Here is a 17,380-nt window from a genome sequence, read left to right on the forward strand (position 1 = left end):
CTAGTAGTAGCAACCTGACATACACTGTAATGCACAAATAACACAAATATTTACAGAACAGTATTTACAGCGAGCTCTCAGCTATTTCTGATTTTTCTCAAGCCACCTTTAGTCCTCTACGGTTTCCAAGAGCTTGGGTCTTTTTCTTTTTTCTTTCCTGATCGTGCTTCTCACGTCTTTCTTCCCTGAAAGAAAAATAATCAAACCAGAGATCTTAAGTAGAGCCACAAGCAACCAAAAGGAATCTTACACTGACCAAGGCTTAGCATACATTAACCCAAGCTTAATATATATTTTACCAATGTGCTCCATTGACTATGGAGCAATAACAGTTCCATTTTAGATCAGCTCCAAACCTTAATGTCTTCCCTTAGAGATACAAATCTAACATAGAAAGTAAAAACATGTCAATGCTCACAGTTCCTTTCAGAGATTAAGATAAATGCCCAACTGCTAGGATTAATAACTTTCATAGAATAAAAACTTGTACCTGATTCATATCTTCCTTCTACCTTTCTAGCTTTCCTGATACTAGATAACAATTGGAGGTAAAAATTGCTGTAATATAAAAATATTATTTCCTGAACTATATACTTTAAGATACATAAAAAGTCAAACAAATTATCATGCTAGCTTTTAATGAGTAATGTTGTTTAAAATAACGTCATACTAACCTCGTCTGGAGGTGTGGTTGCTTGTACTCTTTCTTGTATGAGGAGATTTTGCTATTCACGGGCTTATTTGGGACAGCATTTTCTTTACATTCTCCCCATGGTTTTAGTCTTCCTATAATTTAGATGCAAAGAGGCCAGTGAATTAGTATATTAGCATCAGGATGCTTAACTTTTGCTTATTCTGAATATTACACTAGTTTATTTTGCTTGCCATCTTTGATGTTAAATGCGAACATCTTCAGTTGTATTATCAGTTTCATCAGCTGGTATCAGGCAAGTAGTTTTCTGGATAACAGCCTTTACACAAACAGCACTGCACTGCTTTGCTTCTCCAGCAGCATTGCACTTTATAGAATAAAGTTTAATTAAAAATAATAATAAAAAACCCTCATTTTCCTGAACACATCTTTTTCAGAGAAAGACAAAGATGTTCATTCACATACTGACATGAATAAAGGTGATAAGGGTGTATTCTTAGTATATGCTTTTCAGAGCTTCCTTATTTACAGATTTTATATCAATGCAAAGTGAAATTTACAGCTGTTGCGTGAGAACGCAGCATTAATCAGGCATGAGGAAAGACTGAGCAACTTGGCACTCAGTGCTTCGTACCACTCTTGTTATGAGCGCTCTGCTACATGGGATGTGCTGAAAGCTAAAGGCACCAGATCACAGTACCTTTATGGGGCTGGTAGCGAAGTGGCCTTGAGAGACTGGCTTTGAGGTCAAATGTCTTCTTTGTGCTTGTGGGTTCTGCAGGAGTAGCAGCAAACTTGAAGGGGGTGAGAACTACAAAAACATCAAGATGTCATAGTTAATAATAAAAAAAAATAGCAAGATCATCCTTGTACATAGCTAGCTGGAAAGTTCCTGTGAAGACCACCTTACAACCATCAAAACCCAAAAGGCCAAAATGCTCCCTGCAGCCACCTTTGAAGGCAGAATTCCACAAACACCATATATTTGGGAGAAAGGGGAAAGTTCAGATCTAGAGGAAGCCAGAGGCACAGAATAGCTTCCTTTCTTTTGCTCTGATTTTGGGTAGAGTCCTCTGGCAAGCAGAGGATCTACTACACCTCAAATTGGATGCAATGATTCTTTTATTGCATTGCCTGTATTACATGTATCATTTACCACAGAAATGGACTATGTAAGTTCCATAATTTTGTATTGAAATTTAAGGCGTCACCTATATATACACACTTATTCTTCAGTTGAGTGGTTCTCAAAGCATCTTAAACCATAACCTCAGACTGCATTTAGAAACTAGGGTTTCTGTAAATATTGTCCTTATCTTCTCAAGAAGAAAAAGGAACGGTAAAGGCTTGTTCCTGAGCTGTTCATTATTCTTAGGGATGAGAATGATTACTTTTAATAATAATTTAAAAAAAAAAAAAAGCATGTCACAGTACAACTTTATAACATGACCAGGAACAGCACATATTGTCCCATGTAGTTTCCTCATCCTTAAGAGCAAGTTGTGTGTGAAAGGTCTGGGTTTCCCAATGAGAGTAAAGAGGAAACAAAGAACAATTTTCCAGAATACTTCAGTTTCTGATTTGCAGTGAGTCTTTCCCCTTCTTTCACCCCCATACCAGACTTCAGTCCCTTCAAACAGCAAAGCAATGTCACACTAGGCTGCCGAGGTGGGCTGATGCATGTGGGATGCTATAACGTTCAGTAGGAGAGCTCTGCTGTTGCAGAGGTTACTGGCAACAGGAAGACTTTCCCTTTCTCCTAGGGCTAGGGCTCTAAGCCCGCTAGGGTTGCTGAGGGTGATGACCCAAGCTAGTGGCCTGGCACATATCCCTTTCCTGTGAGAAGATGAGATCATCATTGGGAATCCCTTCCACAGAGGGGAAAAGGATCTCCCTGTGCCTGCGACCTAAAACTTTGCAAGCAGTCTGTAGAAGTCCAGAAAGGCTTCTATTCCTTCCATCCTACATTAATCTCTTTTGTAGGTGGCTACGACATACCAAAGTCTTCACCCTTATTGCACCCTTAGTTCTCAGCACCTGAACATCTTAATCAGAACACACAGGAAACTATGAGAAACTACGACAGTTTCTGAAGAATCAGTCATGAATGAGAGAAGTACGTAAAAATCTGAACCTACATAAAGTTAGGGTATGGAAGATTTGTAAGTATTCAATAAGAAAAAAAGTCTTGATTTGAAAAGAATCCAGGTATTTTACCATCTACTTTTCCCTTGGATGCAGACATATCATTATTTTTGGAATTTCTGCTGTTGATTTTCTTACTTAAGACTTTGCTACTCTTCTGGCTATCAGGAGTGCAGACCTCCTCCAAGTATGGAGACATTCTCGATGGAGTTTTAGTAAGAGAGCGCTTGTGCTCATTGTCTCTTGTGGCTTCCGAGAACCTGAAGATTATTAGAAATATGAAGACAAAATTAGTTACCCTACGTGAAATGCAAACGATGTGACATTTAGTCCTTCTGCGTTCTGTCACATTTTACAGAAGCGAAGTTATGCACACAAGATATTCGCACCTAACAGCAGCCATGCTAAAAACAGCTTTGCTGGCAGTTGTGACCTTATGATCCCTCGTTATCTGCAATAAGTACTGCTAAGATTAATAGGATATTGATTTCCTTGGTATTTCGAAGGGCAAATATATCTAAATGCAGTAAAGCTAGGAGACTTCTTCACCAAAAGATGTGGTTTACTTAACATTTGGATTCTGTAGCTAAAGCATTATAAAAAGAAACTTTAGAAGTAATTTGTATTTTCAACATCAGAAGAAAAGCTAAGAGAAAAAGAAGTAGCTAGCTGCACTTCATGATTCATTGAGAATAAGCTGAAAGATGCAAGGTATGGAAAGACAATGAGTAAATATTGAAGAAAGCTATGTTTTGAAGCTAGAAAGTTTATGCTTAAAGTGCAGCTGCAAGATCTAGCTCAGCACATCTTGGTACAAACAGAAGTGTTGTTTACATATATATTAAACTGCTCTCTGAGCAATTTTTGGTTCATTCTTTTTACCTGACATTCATTTTGGTTGTTGAGAGGACAGAAGGATTAAATGAAGGTTTCCTCAATAAAATACTCCTATTCGCAGTGTTCGAAGAACTGCGTGGTGAGTGTCGGAGGTTGCTAGGAGTGCAGCTGGTAGAAAATCTGCCTCTCTGTGGATTTGGGCTGAATAAAAATGTTTTGCCATTGGAATGTTTCTAAGGAAAAAGCAAAGCATGAGTTGGCTCATTCCACTAAAGATACATTAGGAAGGCAGCTGAAAGAAAGGAAAAAGCACACATAGTGAATCAAAAGCAGAGTCTTTTCAGCTTTCAAAGAAAAAAAAAAAAAAAAAAAAAAGGAAAAAGATCTATTTGAAACTTGTAAGTTTATCCATTATTAGAAGGTGATCTGAAAAAAAAAAAAAAACACATACCTTAGAATTGTTATGTGGAGTGCATTTTTCTGATGCCCTTAAATGATTAGTGTTTTTGGCCAGTACCTGCCAAAAAATAAAGTAATTCTATATACACATTGTGTCTGTCAAAAAAGTGTAACGTTGAGGGCACTGGGATTTTGGTGCATTGACAACAAGTCTTAGTCCAGTACTTCTGAAACCCTTCAAGTCTATTACACCCTGAGGAGTCCCTATTTCCACTTCTCACATACACAAACATAAAATACAAGAATTGGCAATCACAGCCACCAAAAATAACGTGATGCATATAAATTAAAGGAGGAAAAGAATAATGTTTAACTTCTGCCTTTTGAAGAATGATTCATCTGTAGCAATTCAAACAGAAATAAAAAGTTTCAGAACGTGCTCCACAAAATAACTATTACACACATTTATAACTTCCTCAGAAGTAGCATTAATAACTATTTATAAATGTATAGTTACATTAACTATACAAGTTAAATATTTTTTTATGTAAGGCATATATAAGTAATATCTAATGAGTTAGGTAAAACTCCAGTTCAGTGGAATGCTATGGTCAGTGAAATTGCATGCACACATGAAAAAACTCTCTAGCTCTACAGAGTTTCTGTAGGATTTTTAAAGAGTGCTTTTGTGGATACTAACACTGAATTTTAAAAAACTGTGAACAGTGGATGTCTTCCCTTGTCAGAAGTTACCTGGACTTCCTTGAGAGAACTGCTGCGGTTTTCCGAAATCTTTTTTTTCCTCTCAATGTAGTCAGCAATAGACTCCATTTTCTTGAAATGAGCCTCATGTAACTTTTTGAAGTCTAAGAAGATCCAAAAATAAAAGAGATATATATCTGATAAGATCCTAAGAAAAAATACTATTACACAGAAGAAACTTATAACACCTATCACTGGTAGTTGGGAGAAAATATAATGCGATCTTTATTAGAAATCTGTGTATCCACATGTGATCAAATGTAAAATGTAATAACATTGCTTCACCAGATGTTTTAAAAAAAGCTTTCTTTATCCAGTGATCCAAAACATTTAAGTGCATGCTTGTATTTTTCACAGTGATCAAAATGAGCCAATACATGTTGTTATACCAGAGGAGAAATATTTAGAAATGGGAAGCTAAACAAGTAAGAATCACGGCATGTCTTCCTGCACTTGTGTTTTGACCACTATGAATACAAGTATTAGATCGAGAATACATCAAAACCTTGAATAAATCACTTTTTTATTAAGTACTCAAGTCATTTGCTACAACAAAAAAATATATTGGAAAATAAGCCTCCCTGTGTAACCTTCTGGAGTCTTTTACTGAAAGAGGATATTTTCTTTTTCAAGATCAAAAGAAAAGTTTGATTCATAAAAAATTGTAGGGCAAGTCTCCCTTCATACACAGACAACACATTTATTTATAGAGACAGTAGGCATCTTACTTGGTGTGGTAGCTTTCATTCCTGTTTTCCCAGACTTTGATGTATGGCCTACATATAAAGGGATCTTCCCTCCTGCAGGATGAGCTGGAAGAACATCACCAAGGGCAGCAATATTAGGCAGGCTGGTTAGAACCATAGGGCATTAATTTAGTGTTATTAAAGCCTATTTTGTAAAGCTACTTAAACCTCAGAATATATGTTAGAACACATGCTTCTAATCTGCTCCAAGTACCTCTTTGCTATGAAAAATAAAACATCAATTAGAACAAATTTGTCTTCAGTTTCTCAAAAGCCTTTTAAATGGTGTTTGTCAGGAATGACACGTCTTGGTGAACTACAATGTCAACATGAATCTGCAAGTCAAGCTAGATTATTCTATTTTAAATTGTTTCACTATATTTGGTATGTAGAATTAGCAAGAAAACTGCCTGTTCACACAAGGTCTTTATCTGCTTAATAAGCTCTGATTTTTAAGCTATGGTACCCAATAAATACGTTTTGGCAAACCTTTCAGCCACTGGTTTACATAAGAACTCCTGCTCTCCATTTCTGCTCTCGGGTCAGCTTTTTTTTTTTTTTTTTTTAATTCTCGTCTCCATCTGTGTTTTTAGTATAGTATTAACAGTTATTTTCATATTTTAATACTTAATTATATTTCCACACAGAAAAAAAAAAAAGGAAAACAAAACCAAACACACAAAACACTACAGACTTTACAGACTTCAGGTTGAATTCAGGAAGTAGGAAAAGAAAAATTAAGCATGAGGAAGAAAGTTCTTCATTTCTTACATTTTTGCAAAGGGTCTGAGTAGCATTGCAGAGGTTTTCCTAAGGGCACTAATCCTAAGCAAGATGCAAGATTCAAATACACTGGTATCTTTGAGAGCTCCTTCACTAAAAGTCCAACAGCAGGATTGTGAACTATCTGAACTTTCCTTACAATATATTAAGCAAGCAAGCACATTAGCCCAAATTATACAGATTCTTCTGGGGTATTCCCAGTAAAGTACAATTGCTCTATCCAATTACCAGACATTGAATAACAAAAAAAAAAAAACCCTTCCAAAAGAGTAAGTTTAGTCATTTGTACTGCTTAATAAGATGTACTTTTTTTTTTTTTTTTTTTTTTTTTTAAAACTTACCTTCCACTCTACCTTTTTTAGCAGAAATCTTCTCTGGTTGCTCTTTCTGCCCCATACTCACATCTGAATTCTCAATAGTTCTCTTTTTAGTCACTGGCTCATCATTTTGCAGTACTTTCTTTCCCTTTTCATACTGGGGCACTTTGTTTTCTTTCATTTCTGAATGCTCCTGTGGTTTAAACATACTTTGGTTAGGCAGATTGTTCCACCTGGGTATCAGGAAGACATTCACTGAGGACAGTCAGCCAGTGGAACAGGTTGCCCAAGGGAGCTATAGCTCCCCTATAAGGCTCCCATCTGTGGAGCTTTCCAAGACTAAAACACCAAAGACCCTGTGCAATACAGTCTGACCTCATAGCTGACCCTGCTTTGAGCAGGGTCTATCCTGTGCACCTGCACAGCTATAGCATTTTAAAATAAAATCAACTTTGTTAGCAAAACAAATTTGCCAGCCATATTATCTTTGGTGCTGTAGTTGTGATTGCTTTTGCTTATTGGAACAGCACAAGAAAGAGTAGCACCTAAAAATGATTCATCTTTTCTCACATCCCTCCTCTAACTTTACACAAGTAAAAGTTGTTCATACAGTTCTGTCTTAATTCTCTCATTACGTGCATGTGATTTTAGGGGCGATGGTGGTGAATCTTACTCCAAGAAAACCTTCCCTCTCTGAATATTAAAAAACACACAAACAACAACACACACCGCCCCTAGCAACAAAAAAAACCCCGCCACACACACACACACACACACACACACACACACTGCTCCTCCCAGTCAGATAGTTCCCCATCTTTCACTTTGAAATTGTGAGATACAAGAAACTTCTAGTCTCCTAGAACAATGAATCTGCCTTGTTGCTGGTCTTTATACACAGTCCTTTAGAAAAAAATATAAAGAGTTATTTTTAAAAACTAGAAATAAAGGAACACATATCAAAATTATCTGAATTTTTACTACATAGGAAAGTGGAAACACACCAATTTTAGGTAGGTTTTGAAGCTAGTCTAACATGCAGGTGAATACTATGATGAACCAGTAGATATATTTTGATAAATTATTTTGAATGATACATCCTGGAGGAATTAAACTTCTTCAATTAATATTTCCCCCTTCGACCTGCCAGCTGAAAGTATACACAAAGAAAGGTGTACACAAAATAAGTGTACACAAAATAAAACAGATATTATCTGTTCATTCTGGAGTAGCATATAGACAAGTTAGACAAAAAAAAATGGTGCTATAAAGCACTGAGGACCAATAACACAGCAGGTCTGCTTGCAAAAAAAGACATGTTACCTGTTAGCTAGTGGTAAAATGAAACAAAATGCTTATGCCAATACAACTTATGCTTCATATATGTGTTTGGGAGGGAGACAGGGTAGACAATTCCAAGCAATGTTAATCACCTCTTTCTCAGCAGAAAGCCCTTCATTGTCTCCACCGCTATTAGCTTCCTCCTTGGAATTGCTATTTTTTCTGGTTGCTTTCTTTTCTTTTCCACGTCTTTTTGTGATAAAGCACTCTTGATCAGGCATAGATTCCTCCCGACTGTTCTGTTCATCTGATTCAATGGTAGTAGATGCACTTTTTTCCAAATCCTGTACAAAATAAATATCATAACATGAAACTTGAGTGACTTTTTTTTGCACAAGACTTTAATTATATCTTGGAAAAATATGTAACATTCACATTGTTACTTAACGCACCTATCAAAGTTTAGTAAAATCAAACTAGCAAGGATTATAGAAAAGTTACTCTTCATGTTTTAAAATATGTAGTTTATAAAGGAAACACTTAAAATGGATGTTTTACACAAATTCTCATTTACTTTCTATCAAAGATTAAAAAAAAAAAACCCATACACAGCCATACTCGATTACATGTTTTAACTTACAAAAGGAAAAGCTTTCAGAAAACAACATACTAATAGATAATTAAATGGAACATCCCAGTTGTATCTCCTTTGTTATAATACCAGTAAATAAATGACAGTAGATAGAAAATGCTTTGAGATGAATAGCTAGTTCCTTTCATCTAGACATTTTTACATTTGGTACTGACTAGCATTTGGAGCCAAACACATAAGGATTAAGATAGGGTCAATGGAAACTGAAATGCTAGGGTTCGTATAGAATAAAATTGCGCTTACGCTAAAAAGCGCATTGCTATTTTTTGGCAGTGTAAAACAAATAAGCCTTCAATCATACATGGCCCCACTTTAAAGCCAATACCAACACACCTGTCTCAGTCTGTATGCAAGTACATTAAACTGAAGGCACTATCACAAAAAAATACTATTAACTTGCACTGTGTTAACTACAATCTTCACTACATGCCATACTTTACTAGCTACAGAGATAGATATATCTTTCTTAAAGAGAATAGAAACTTTTTCATTATTACCATATTTTCATTTTCTTGATTTGCTCCATGAAAGTGTTGCTTCAGTGCTTTCAACAGTTTGTCTGCCTGCAGAGAATTCAAAATATTATATATTTTGATTAGATATGAACCAAAGATTGCATTAAGTGATCAGAGTCCTGCACAAATCCACATAGCAGCCTAAAATCAGGCCAAGACAGTAAAACATTTACTGAATACAACAAAACAAAACTCTTAAGACATGTCTGGAGCCTCATTAAAATTAGTCAAGTTTGAGAACATACAAATTTAGCCTGGGCCTTAAGTAACATACACATCACAGAAGCACAAAGAGAGTTTTCTTCAACTAGGTTTCTTCTGGTCTTTCTTCCAGGAAGTCTGATTATTCTGGTATAAATGAGACTATTTCGCAGGCTAACTGAACACAGATAAAAATGCACTTGATTTCCTCAATAATTTTTTCCTGTTTCGCACAATGCTACATGCAAAGCAGTCTTTTTATCCCTTCTCCATGCTCACACAGAATAATAATAAAAAATACACTGCCAATGTTTAAAGCTATAAACAAAAGACTTCTAAATATGTAACTGAACAGGCCTGCATAAAGTCAAATCTGATTTTAGTTAGGCACAAACTAGAAGCTACACACAAAGCAGCTCAGAACCACAACCCAAGTAGAAGTCTCAGCAACACGAAGACATCTAATCCTTGGTCCAATCAACTGCTCCAGTGGTGTATTTGCAGTTGTGCCTTTGTTTTTGAAGGCTTTGTGCCCTCTTGGCCCACTCCTGCTGGGGGAGTTACCGGCAGCTTAGGCCAGGCTAGAGAATTGTTAAGTGCCCGGAGCATCCCAGGCAAAACGGAGGGGCAGGCGCATTACCTGTTCGTTCCTAATGCTTGCCGGTAAAGCGGCAAACCCACTCTCGCCCCTGAGGGCTCCCCGTGGTTACTCTGCTCCCCTTCCTAGTAACACCCGCTACCGAAGGCGGCGAGGAATAGGCCAAGGTTGAAGTACCGAACTACCAGCCCCGCGCCGCTGCCCACACCGCCCCCGGACTCGGAGGGAACCACGGTTTCCTCACGGCAGCGACCAGAAGCGAAATAACGGCCGTGGGGCCGCCCAGGCGTGCTGCCCCCCGGAGCTACCGCCCCATCCTGCCCGCGGACCAGGCGCCCGCTGTGCCTCACCCGCAGATTGGCCTTCAGGCCGGCACCTTTGGCTATGCGCTGGAGCTCGATGTACTTAAGAGAGTCGAGCTGCTGGAGCAAGCAAAGCGCCATGGCGGCACCTCCACCAACCGCCGGGCCTCGAACCTCGCGCCCAACGGACACGAGGCCCCACCCCCCGCCGTTCGAACGGGCCCGCGGCGCCCTCCCACTGGTGGAGCCAGCGGAGGGGGCGAACCCGGCGGCAGCGCCTCCACCAATGGCAGCGCGGAGCCGGCGTTGTGTTTTTTTCAAACGCCACAGGCGCTCCGGGCGAGGGGAAGCTCTGCCCCCTGCTGCCCGATTGGGCACTGGAAGGAGCCCCTGCCGCCTATTTCCCAATGGACTCAAGTGGAGGAGATTGACGTGCGCCACGCTCCAATGGGGAGGCCGCGGAGGCGGGTGCCGCTCTCGAAAGTTAGGCGGGAGAATATGGCCGTGCGGCGGCGCTTGCAGGAGCTCTTCCGGGACTTGCAGCTCAACGGCGTCGTCACCGTGGAGCGCCCATTGCCGCCGCCGCCACCTCTTTCCCCCCGTCCTCCTTCTCCTGCCGTGGCTCAGGCGCGGCGGCGGGGCCCGCGGCCGGAGGAGTGCATCGTGTTCCAGTGCCGCGACTGCCGCGCCGTGCTGGGCGACTCGCTGCACCTGTGCGCGCAGGAGGAGCGGCGCCTCGGCCTCCTCGCCTGCCTCCGTGAGTGCCGCCGCGCCGGGGCCGCGCGGGGCGCCCGCGGCGGCAGTGACGCCCTCTCTCTCCGCAGGAGTCACCCGGGACGTGGCGTGCGAGGAGTCGCAGGAGATCGGCCTCGAGGGAGCCCTGCTCGGCTGGTGCGTGACTTGGCCAGCGTTTGCCGTGGTTTGGAGAGGGGAGCCCCCGAGCAAGGCGGGAAAACTGGGCTTTTCTTAACTCCTTTAAACGCCTTGTCTTCCGCTCCTGCCTCGTAAAGCAGACATGCTGTAAAGTGTGTGCTTTTATAAGCTGAAAGTGAGTAACTTCTGCTGTCCCGCTCGTTAGCCAATGAGTCAGAGATAACTTTGGTAAATCTGGGCTATTTTGAGGAGAAAAAAGTAAGATATTGCTTACAAAGTTTGAAGTAAAAGCTACCTGTTTGCAAATTTGTTGAGAAACAGCAGAATAAGTGTTGTGTTTGAATGTTGTTTAGAAAGTAATTTCACAACCCACAAGGGTTAGAATTTATTTAAAATAAAGATTTACATTTTTTTTCTCTGCATGAGACCTTTTTTTCATCTACCTATACATGCAGTGGCTTGGGCACAGACATATTGTACTTTTTTACTGGTTAAGTCATATCTGACTAGTATAGCTTAAATTCCGTGGTGATGATGAGCCTTGTATGTTCTTCCCTGATAGCAATTTCAGTTATTACAGAAATTGCTTCTTACACAACATTCCCAACTTCTCACGTGCCCTTTCTCTCTATGGTTGTTTATATACAAAGAAAAGTAAAATTATATGTTTTGTTTGCTGTTCTGGTAAAACTGATCTGATGTCCTGATTAACTAGCAGTAGCTATGGTTTTAAAAGCTTTCAATTAAACGTATTGTTTTCCCTTTCTCCTGTCAGCACTTTCAACAAGTTATCCTGCCGCTCATGTGGCTTGAGTGTGGGCTTCGTTCTGTATTCCGCTTTCAGTGATCTGGCTTATCTGCGAGGCTTCTTCTGTTTCTTCAAGGACAGCATCCTTTGGTGAGTGTGCTCTTCTATTACGTAAATGACTTCACAGGAGTTTGCAAACAATTAAAACAGAGGTGTTTTACCTTTGACTGAGTGCGTTGGTGCACGCGTTTTAATGTTCTTTCTATTAAAATTGCTCACATTGGCACAATTCCATTTGATTTGCCTTACACTTTTAATGTGTCCTGCTGTAACTTCAAGAATTTCATTTTATTGTTTGCAGTTTGAAATCTACTTCCCCTCCAGATCCACTTGAGTAATGTTCCATGCTAGACTGAAGATTTGATAAAAGAAACTATAAATTACATTCAGATGATGATGACAGATCTTAAGTTTTTAAAGTAAAACTATTGTTGTCTTAAATATTTTCGTATGTGACCACTTTTGACAACACTTCTAGGACTTGCTTTAAAATCACGTTAAATAATCTGTTTAAACAATGGATGCAACCATATAATTTAAGAAGTGTTCCTTTCTTGTATTTCCCCTTTCCTTGCTTGTCTTTCAGTTACCTCTTAAAAAATAAAATGGTAATAGAAGCCTCTAAAGTAAAATTTCCTGCTTTGGGCCTACAGGAAGAACTCAAAAAAGTAAGGTTTTCTACATGACTTTGTATGTGTATGCCACCTGTTTTTCCACTCTCTTCTTTTACACTCCTCTCAAAGCACATATTCCATCCTAAGCAAAACATAATATGGCAGATGACTATTTTTAGGTGTACTTTTAAACAAAGATGAAACAGTCTGTCCAGATCTTATAAAAAATAAAAAAAATCCTCCAACTTTCCAAACTTGTAATGCGTTAAATTGGAAAAAAAAAAGTATGTGGTCTAGCTGCTTACTTAAGTGAAAAATTTCCATGCATCTGCAAAAGGGGTTGTGCTGATACATGTTGATCTCATGTAACACAGGCCTCCAGTCTGGGTGCTAATTTTGGCTATGCTAAACGGTATGCAGTATAGAAATACCATATTAGATACTAATGATAAAATAGAGCCCAATATCATTTTCCATCTTCAAAGTCAGCTGTGTCTAGCTGCTGAAGGCGGAGTGTACATCTTTCAAGAATCTAATGGTACAACAACATTTTTCTTTTTTTTTTTTTCTTCTGTTTTCCTGGGTTTTTTTCCTCTTTCCTAGCTAAAAGAAAAGTTTCTGATGGTCCACACGCGCCTGGAATTGCTGACGAAGAAGCTGGAGGAACTGAACCGAAAGAATAATGTGGCAGAAAAGCAAAGCGCTGCATCAGATGCAGGTGGCCTCACGCCAGGATATGCAGAAGTCAAGAACAACAAATAATTTGCCATTTTAAAGACCTACTGGAGTGGTTTCTGCATTTTTGCAGGGTTTGCTCATTATGATGAAATAATGCATCAGAAAAGGTCAGCGTCTTAATCTGTCACTTATCTGTAGATAGAAGGAACTTACGCTGAAGTGCTTCTCTGCAGCCTAGGGGGAACACGTGAAAATCTTAACATCCTGAAACCGTGCTGTGAAAAACAAATAGGTTACTTATACAGCACACTACTCTCTGAGGCAACAGTAGTACTGCTGTGGTTCTCCCTAACAACTTCAGGGAAAAGCTGCTTTTGAAAAGTTCAACTCAGGAGTTTTGGGAACTGTATAAAACATATCAATAAGGTGATAACCAAGAGGAACCATTATAAATTAAGTCTTACAGAGGTCTATAATTTTGGTCTTTTCGCATAGATACCACGTTTATAGAAGCTAGCTGTTGGTGAAGTGGCTGTTAGCTGCATCAGGTATGGGTAGCACTGCTAAACAGTGTCCTGATAGTTGTTTCAAACACCTTCTGTGGTGTATGGAGCTGGCTGCATGCAGATGTGCAGCTGCAGGAGGCACATTGCTGCCTGGAGCACTAAGTCTCACACTACAGGTGCCTACCAAGCTCCACAGCTGTGCTGCACTGGCTTGCTTTCTGCTCTGGCAGCCTCAGACTATGGGCAGCTGCCTCTAACAGATTTGAGCCCATCTCTCTCAGGTTGAAGCCATTAAATTTAAGGAAAGCTCTTTTCTCCTCCCTTCTCCTCTGCTCAGTCGTGAACATGTAGCTCTGCTGAAATTGTGCTGGTCCAGCTGCTGTCTTTGGCCAGTCAAGATGTCAAAATAGCAGAAGGCTGCTCATGAGCATTTCTGTTAGTTTTGCATAGGTTCTGGTCCCCTCCAGACATTTAGAAGCTCATCTGGTGGAAAGAATGCTACTTGCTATTGGGACCAAATATTTTAGTGCTTAATTCCTGTGAGATGAAAGATTAAGGGATCTTTTTCCCTCCTTCCCACTGCCTTAAAGTTTGTATTGCTTGTAATAGGCCAGAGGCATACATTTTCTTCATTGACTTAATTCTGGTGATGTGATTTGCCCTCCCCTACTTTCGTTTCCATGTAGAAATGGCAGACTGTACTCCCTGTATCAACGTTTGGTTGTTTTGATCTATTTGTAAAATAATTCTTAGGGGAGGTGATGAAACTCACTGCAGGGCACCCCAGGGGTTTAAGTGAGCAGCTGGTACTTATCCTACTATTTATGTACAGCGTGCTGCTTTTGGTTAACAGTTCCTGTTTGTTCTGGTTGAAATATGACACAGAATATCAACAGCTATCCTACTGGAAGAGGAGCAAGGCTCCTTCAGTTAAATTAAAGTACTATATGCTACCTGAATGACTGTTATTGCTAGTTTTAGGTTTTTGAGTGCAGAAATGCAGTGCTTTTCAATAACAGCTAAATTGAAGATAGCAAAAGTAACTACTTGAAATAAACATTACACTCCTGTGAGACATTTCATTCTCTGTAATGATAAATGTTATCCTCTCTCAAAAGAGCTCGAGCACCCTTATCCAAGGAACTGTTCTTTTTAGAGTTGCCAGTGTATATTCATGTAAGGCTGGAATTGCTGTATTTGATTACTTCCTTGTTGAGAACAAGGGTTATTATTATTATTTTTTTAATAAAGATATGTTGTGCAGTGACTTCTGCACTATGTTTAAGGGCCCACTGGTATTTAACCGGAGTCTTGTGACAAAACTCATTTCGTACATTCCCCATCTCAGGTGAACATTTTCAGCTGTATTATCTCACTTTTATCTTACTTTTTAAGAGACAGCCCTTTTGCTGCATCATTCTAAAAAATATAATTGATAATGGAGCTATTTACTTTTGCCCTTACATTCTGATTCCTGCATTGGCTTTGGTTTTTACTATATACATCTACTCTCTGTAAGGTAAGTAGTGGTGAAGTGTCTTGCTTCATGTTTAATATTATAGATGCAGGAATCATACTGAACTGAATTTAGTTAAGTGTCCTTAAGTGGAAAAAGCTGTCAGTTATTTGTTGTGATTTTTACCTTTACTATCGTAAATAAGAAACTTTTCTTAATTTAAAAAAACAGAAATATCTATTATACAGATTACATATACTACCCTATGAGTCTTGAGTTGATTTCTTTTACTTAGACTATAAGATGTTTGCAGCATAAACCCATCAATTTACATTGTAGATGCAGATATTGGTGGCTTATGAGACACTAACATTAATGATCATTCCTTGCATTAATACCTGACTTGCTTGGCATGATTTTAAGCATTTAATATGTGCTTCTTAAATAGCAACTGACAAACTTTCTCATGTTAAAGTACATTTCACTAACCTCTGAAACTGGAAATACCTGACATCTGTTGAGTCTTCTCTGTCTATTTGTCAAACTGCATTTCCTCAGCACCGGCCTGATGTTCCTGTGGGCACTAACAGCAGAACAATGCTGAAACTGAATTCTTGTTTAACAAACAAACCACCTTAATTTATGAAATGTAAAGTAAATGCAATTCTATTCTCAATAGTGTGAGGTAAACATTTACTGAGCTACCACATTAAGGGTGCATTTTGAATTACATGGTGCCTGATCTTTTCCTGCTACAGATTTGGTTTCAGATCCACATCTGGCCCATATTTATATTTCTCTTAAATTACAATTGGTCAGTGAATATTTATTTTCACAGTGGAACCTAATTTCTAGTTAGGCAGTATGAGAAAGGTGTTCTTACTTTCTAATGCAGCCGAACCAATTTGACTCAGGAAGGACAGATTCTACTTACATGAATGCCAGCTGCTTAAAAAGCAAGTCTTGAGGTCAGGCCACAGCTGTTTTTTATTCTCATGTTTGCAAACCTGCAGCTGACTTCTCTGGAACTATCCCTAAAGACAAAAGGGAGCGGGTTCTTGAAGCAACAGTTCTGCTGCATGTCCTTCACGGGCCAGCGGGAGGGGACCAATGCAGAGCAGCAGGGGTGGAAGGCACAGCCCCCTCAACACCCACGAGGTGACCAAGACACTGCTGCTGCGTTACAGCAATCCTGAAAACTCTTCTTGGCAGCAACTGCGGGGCAAGTTGTTCTCGGCTCTAGGCAGGGCGAATTCTGGGGAAATACAACTGACAAAACAATAAATAACATGTGAAGTGTTTTTTATTTCCCAGGAACTTACTACTGTTTAGTCAAGCTTTTATATATACAGAAGTTTTCTACTACCATCTAAAAGAATCCTTAAACCTTTTATTTGGTACATTGACCATCTTAATATGATTAAAGTGACAATCTTCCTTAGCTGCCTCCAAGAAGTCAAAAGAAGTCTTCTGCCTGAAGTTTCCTGGAACAGCTGGACTGAAAGCAGGGTTCATTAGTCCAAATTGCTAAAGTTTGACAAAGTTACAGAAAGTGGCTATGTGTCTTAGAAGCAGTCACTATCTCCATAAAGATGCAGTGTGTAGCAACTTGGTTAATTTTTCTTTTGAACAAATGACACATCAAGTTTTTAGTGCATTCTCAGCCTGTGCTGCTTTATTGCTTAAAAAAAAAATTGTATACAGGTGCAGAGTTTCCAAGCTCATTTTTAAACAGTTCCTCTTTACATTGTCAAAAGAATAAAATCTTGTCTTGAAATTCCCCAAAGATGCATAGATATAAAAGCAAGCTGCCTTTTGGAAAAACTTCAGAATTCACGGGGAGATATTCTTTTACTGTTACCATGTAAAATATGTGTGCAATGGCAATACACAGTTCATAGTGATACCAGTAATTTCCTCCACTCATTCATGTGAGCATGCCCTCAGAAGCCCCCTATAAGAAGCATTCTCTAACCTGTTTTTAAGTATTAACACAACTGTTTAAAAAGCTGCTACTTCTAATAGTTCTCTGCTGCTCTATCCTACTTTTGAAAAGGAGAGCTTCACTGTTGTCCTAAAGTACCTCTTTTCCCCTGATTTTGTACTGAAGGGGATAAGCATTAAGAATGGAAACAACTACATTTCACGTGAAAGAATATGTATTTTTTTGAGGTGTAAGACCATGTGAAGCATTCTATAGAATATCAGCTAGATTTTAGATGGCCATGGTTAACCACTAGGCTAAACTTGTTTTA

The 17,380-nt window shown here is 39.2% G+C and overlaps 2 protein-coding genes across 2 annotated transcripts; one reads left to right on the plus strand and one right to left on the minus strand.

The window, feature by feature from the left end:
- Positions 1-80: 80 nt before the first annotated feature.
- On the minus strand, positions 81-10,345 carry NUSAP1 (nucleolar and spindle associated protein 1). The gene is made up of 12 exons (XM_088520494.1): positions 10,239-10,345; positions 9,072-9,137; positions 8,075-8,266; positions 6,666-6,834; positions 5,524-5,607; positions 4,787-4,899; positions 4,086-4,151; positions 3,680-3,867; positions 2,870-3,057; positions 1,353-1,463; positions 675-786; positions 81-185 (listed from the first exon to the last, which is right to left on the minus strand). The coding sequence occupies exons 1-12, from the start codon at positions 10,329-10,331 to the stop codon at positions 98-100; spliced, it is 1,470 nt and encodes a 489-aa protein (XP_088376620.1). The 5' UTR covers positions 10,332-10,345; the 3' UTR covers positions 81-97.
- A 340-nt stretch (positions 10,346-10,685) lies between these two features.
- On the plus strand, positions 10,686-13,397 carry OIP5 (Opa interacting protein 5). Its single transcript, XM_088520426.1, has 5 exons — positions 10,686-10,947; positions 11,015-11,081; positions 11,839-11,961; positions 12,458-12,539; positions 13,089-13,397. Exons 1-5 carry the CDS (start codon positions 10,689-10,691, stop codon positions 13,245-13,247), a joined length of 690 nt encoding a protein of 229 aa, XP_088376552.1. The 5' UTR covers positions 10,686-10,688; the 3' UTR covers positions 13,248-13,397.
- Positions 13,398-17,380: the final 3,983 nt, after the last annotated feature.

This window comes from Tinamus guttatus, unplaced genomic scaffold, assembly GCF_059628265.1.
Source record: "Tinamus guttatus ecotype Peru unplaced genomic scaffold, ASM5962826v1 Tinamus_guttatus_pri_ptg000089l, whole genome shotgun sequence".
Classification (NCBI taxonomy): Eukaryota; Metazoa; Chordata; class Aves; order Tinamiformes; family Tinamidae; genus Tinamus; species Tinamus guttatus.

Coding starts and splice junctions, on each gene's coding strand:
- NUSAP1 (XM_088520494.1), bottom strand. CDS start 10,331: ATGGCGCTTTGCTTGCTCCAGCAGCTCGACTCTCTTAAGTACATCGAG. Junction 4,152..4,786: donor GTTCTCTCAAGGAAGTCCAG/GTAACTTCTGAC, acceptor ATTTTTTGGCAG/GTACTGGCCAAAAACACTAA. Junction 1,464..2,869: donor ATCCAAGGGAAAAGTAGATG/GTAAAATACCTG, acceptor ATGTTTTTGTAG/TTCTCACCCCCTTCAAGTTT.
- OIP5 (XM_088520426.1), top strand. CDS start 10,689: ATGGCCGTGCGGCGGCGCTTGCAGGAGCTCTTCCGGGACTTGCAGCTC. Junction 10,948..11,014: donor CGGCCTCCTCGCCTGCCTCC/GTGAGTGCCGCC, acceptor CTCTCTCCGCAG/GAGTCACCCGGGACGTGGCG. Junction 11,962..12,457: donor TTCAAGGACAGCATCCTTTG/GTGAGTGTGCTC, acceptor CTTGTCTTTCAG/TTACCTCTTAAAAAATAAAA.